The 2,992-nt window shown below is 38.2% G+C and overlaps 1 protein-coding gene across 1 annotated transcript in view; it reads right to left on the bottom strand.

Moving 5' to 3' along the window:
- Window positions 1–2,992, bottom strand: part of HMCN1 (hemicentin 1) — a 442,670-nt gene that overhangs the window by 105,558 nt on the left and 334,120 nt on the right. The window contains exon 56 of the mRNA XM_077763274.1: window positions 256–443. Within this exon, the coding sequence (XP_077619400.1) occupies window positions 256–443 (188 nt within the window). The remainder of the gene's footprint in view (window positions 1–255; window positions 444–2,992) is intronic.

The following is a 2,992-nucleotide window of genomic DNA, read 5'->3' as shown; positions in this document are numbered from 1 at the left end:
GTTGCACGAAGTGTCCAATCACTAACTCATACCTGAAACTAATATTACCCTGTATGGTAACTAACTGGAATTTAAATAAAAACAAAAAAAATAGTGGTCCCCCTGGTAGGGGGTATAAAGAATTTTATTTTACATTCTTCTTATGGTTATTTTTTATAAATATTTATAAACCAATAAAAATTACTTTTAAAGGCTAAAAAGACTTCTTATAAAGTGAAATAGCTCTTTTAAGATAAGATTTTTTTTTACTTTTACCTGCAGAATTCTTCCATTAGATAGAAATTTATGATGCCCATCTTCTAGCAAGGGTTGTCCATCCTTTTGCCAGGAATTCTTCGGTGCGGGGCTGCCACTGGATAAACACTCCATCAATGCACTCTTCTTCACCAGCACGGTGATCTCTTCCGGGAGATCACTACTTGCTCCCTTAATAATCGGTGGCACTGATTGATGATTGTAACAAAAAGATAATAACAGGAAACAAGGTCTTTTCTCAGTAATTCTCATTTTGTGACAGTTTTCAAAAGTATGGCATGATAGTAGAGGAGCAAAGTTGAAGAAGAAACATTTTACACCAATAAATTAGGGGGGGGTGATAAAAATGGTGTGGATTTGGGTTTACCTATCCTGGACTAACCCCTTCTATGGTTTTCATTCCCACTTAGCTCAATCCCAAACTTCCCCAAATTATCTGACCTGGCTTCTCTCTTAGCCCCTTTTACTACGCCTTCGGGGTTTTCAAGCATACATATAAGTAGCATCTGCATGAATGAATAGTTAAGTCTGTTTGGTCATCTAGACAAGCCAGATGAATTACATCTTTAAAGTGTATTTGGAATGTACAGATTTGGTCTCATTTTGCAAGAGAATGATCTGGGCTTCTTAAGGTGTGTTTCCCCAGCCTCCGTGTCAGCATCATCTGGAAGCTTGGTTAGAGACAAATTTGGAGGGCCCACTCAGACCTCCTCAATGGGCATCTCCAGCGAGGCCAAGAAATTTGTTTTAACAAGCTTTTCCGGTGATCTCGATGTACACTAAAGTTTGAGGAGTCACATTCTAGATTTTCCTACATATATTCACTTGCATTTGAAATTAATATCATAGAATCCAGGTACATATCTATTTTATGTTACACTAGTCCGTTATGAAAAATCACATATTACCCATAAACTTTTTAACAATGGAAATGTTACATAAACTAGAAACACATGTGTTGGCTGCTGTTGTAAATGTAGAAAATTCTTCTTCAAAGTGAATAATCATTTTATTTGGAAAGCTTAGCTATTTTGTTTCACTCTTCTAAAATGTACCATATCTTCAGCAATCAGTAAAGACTATATATTTAATGTAGATGCAGTCCTGTGGTATTTGGGTCTTTCAAAACCTAAACCGAAAGTCTGTAAAGACAATAATCAAGGCTGCAAGGTATATATAAGAATTTCAATGTTATTTGAAATGCAAACTTACATATTCAAAGTTATATGATTTTTATTATACTCTAGATAACATAAAATATAACTTGAACTGCAGATCAGTAAAAACTGAACTTGAATTTCAGATTATATGAGCCTGTCACTAACCCCAATACCATACCAGGAAAACTAAACAAACGGAATGTTGGGACATAAAGATTCTGTTCTCCTCAACTTCTGCCTGGGGCTGCACCATTAGGAGGTCCCGGAGATCCTCTACAGGCCCAAAGCTCTTTTCTTTGACCTGCCTCCCAGCTGCATTACCCCATCTGCTGGCTTACTTTGCTCAGAATCATCCTCAATAGAGAACCTTGGAGCAGCACGTACAAGGTGAGCCTCAGAGCCTCAAACACTATGAAACATCCCTAATTTAGATAGACTATTGGGTCCAGTTTATTTCATTTTTTTTGTTTTGTTCCAGCCCTCTAAACTCATCTCCATCATGCTGTCCAACTTTCTCTTAATTAAAATAGTCTGAAGGGATGAACTTTCACCTTTCACTACTCACCCCGTAAGTTCCAATTCAATTTAACTGACTCCCAGTCCTTCCCAATACCATATTATCTTCTTTATCAGATCCTTCCAGTGTGTCCTACACCAAACTCTTTCCAAACTTAGGTCAAAATAAGCCGGGTGGCCTAGGATACTCCTTCACTCTTCTTGGCGATGTTAGTACTGATTTTAATTAATCGTCTTCTCTCTTTTTCTTTTCCTCTTCACTATCTCATAGACTTTAAAATCTCTGTTGATGACCCATCCAACCCTAATTAGTTCATCTCTACTCCATGTCAGCCAGTCCTAGACAGCCATACCTTCGATCATTCAATATTAACACCTCTTCCCTCTGCAAGTTATAAACTCCCTGAAGGACCAGTGTCTACTATGTTCACTACTATATCCTCAGTGCCTAGCACAGTGCCTGGCACATAGTGGAGCAACCAAGGGATACTTGTCAAGTATGAATTTTGAACTCTTCTGTTCCTTCTTCCACCTCTTTTCAGACTTCCTTCCTAAGCTGCCCTTGTTTTCACTGAAAACTCTAGCCCTTCTACTCCTTCCTCACTTAATCACTCGGAATAAAAATCTCAATGTCGTCTCATGCTCTGAGACAAGTGCCTAATACTTCATATTACTTAACTTCATCTATAAACTCTTTCATGCTGACTGCTTCCTATACATTCTCACTGCCACTTCTCTAGATCAATCTCTTCTAACGGAAGCAACTATTTGTTTCTGCTTCTAGTGACATCACTTCTCTTTTCCCTTCAGGGTACAATACTTCTTCCATTCTCAGTTCATGCATTCAGATGGAGATCACTGTAGTCTAAGAATAGATACATACACTAGGCCTTAAACAGGCCGCTTAGCTGCTAGGATTGGTTCAGGGATAGAAGTGTGATTCATGCTTGGCCAATTAAAGCCATGACCATCCAATTCTAGGACTTCAGTTATAAATATTAAGAAAGGCTTTCATTTGGATGTGAAATTAGAAACTTGTAAGAGTAGAGCTGCGAGGGGCC

Source organism: Crocuta crocuta, unplaced genomic scaffold (genome assembly GCF_008692635.1).
Source record: "Crocuta crocuta isolate KB4526 unplaced genomic scaffold, BGI_CrCroc_1.0 scaffold3, whole genome shotgun sequence".
In the NCBI taxonomy this organism is placed as follows: domain Eukaryota; kingdom Metazoa; phylum Chordata; class Mammalia; order Carnivora; family Hyaenidae; genus Crocuta; species Crocuta crocuta.
Note: the sequence above shows the minus strand (reverse complement) of the source record. Positions and strands in the feature narration are given on the sequence as shown.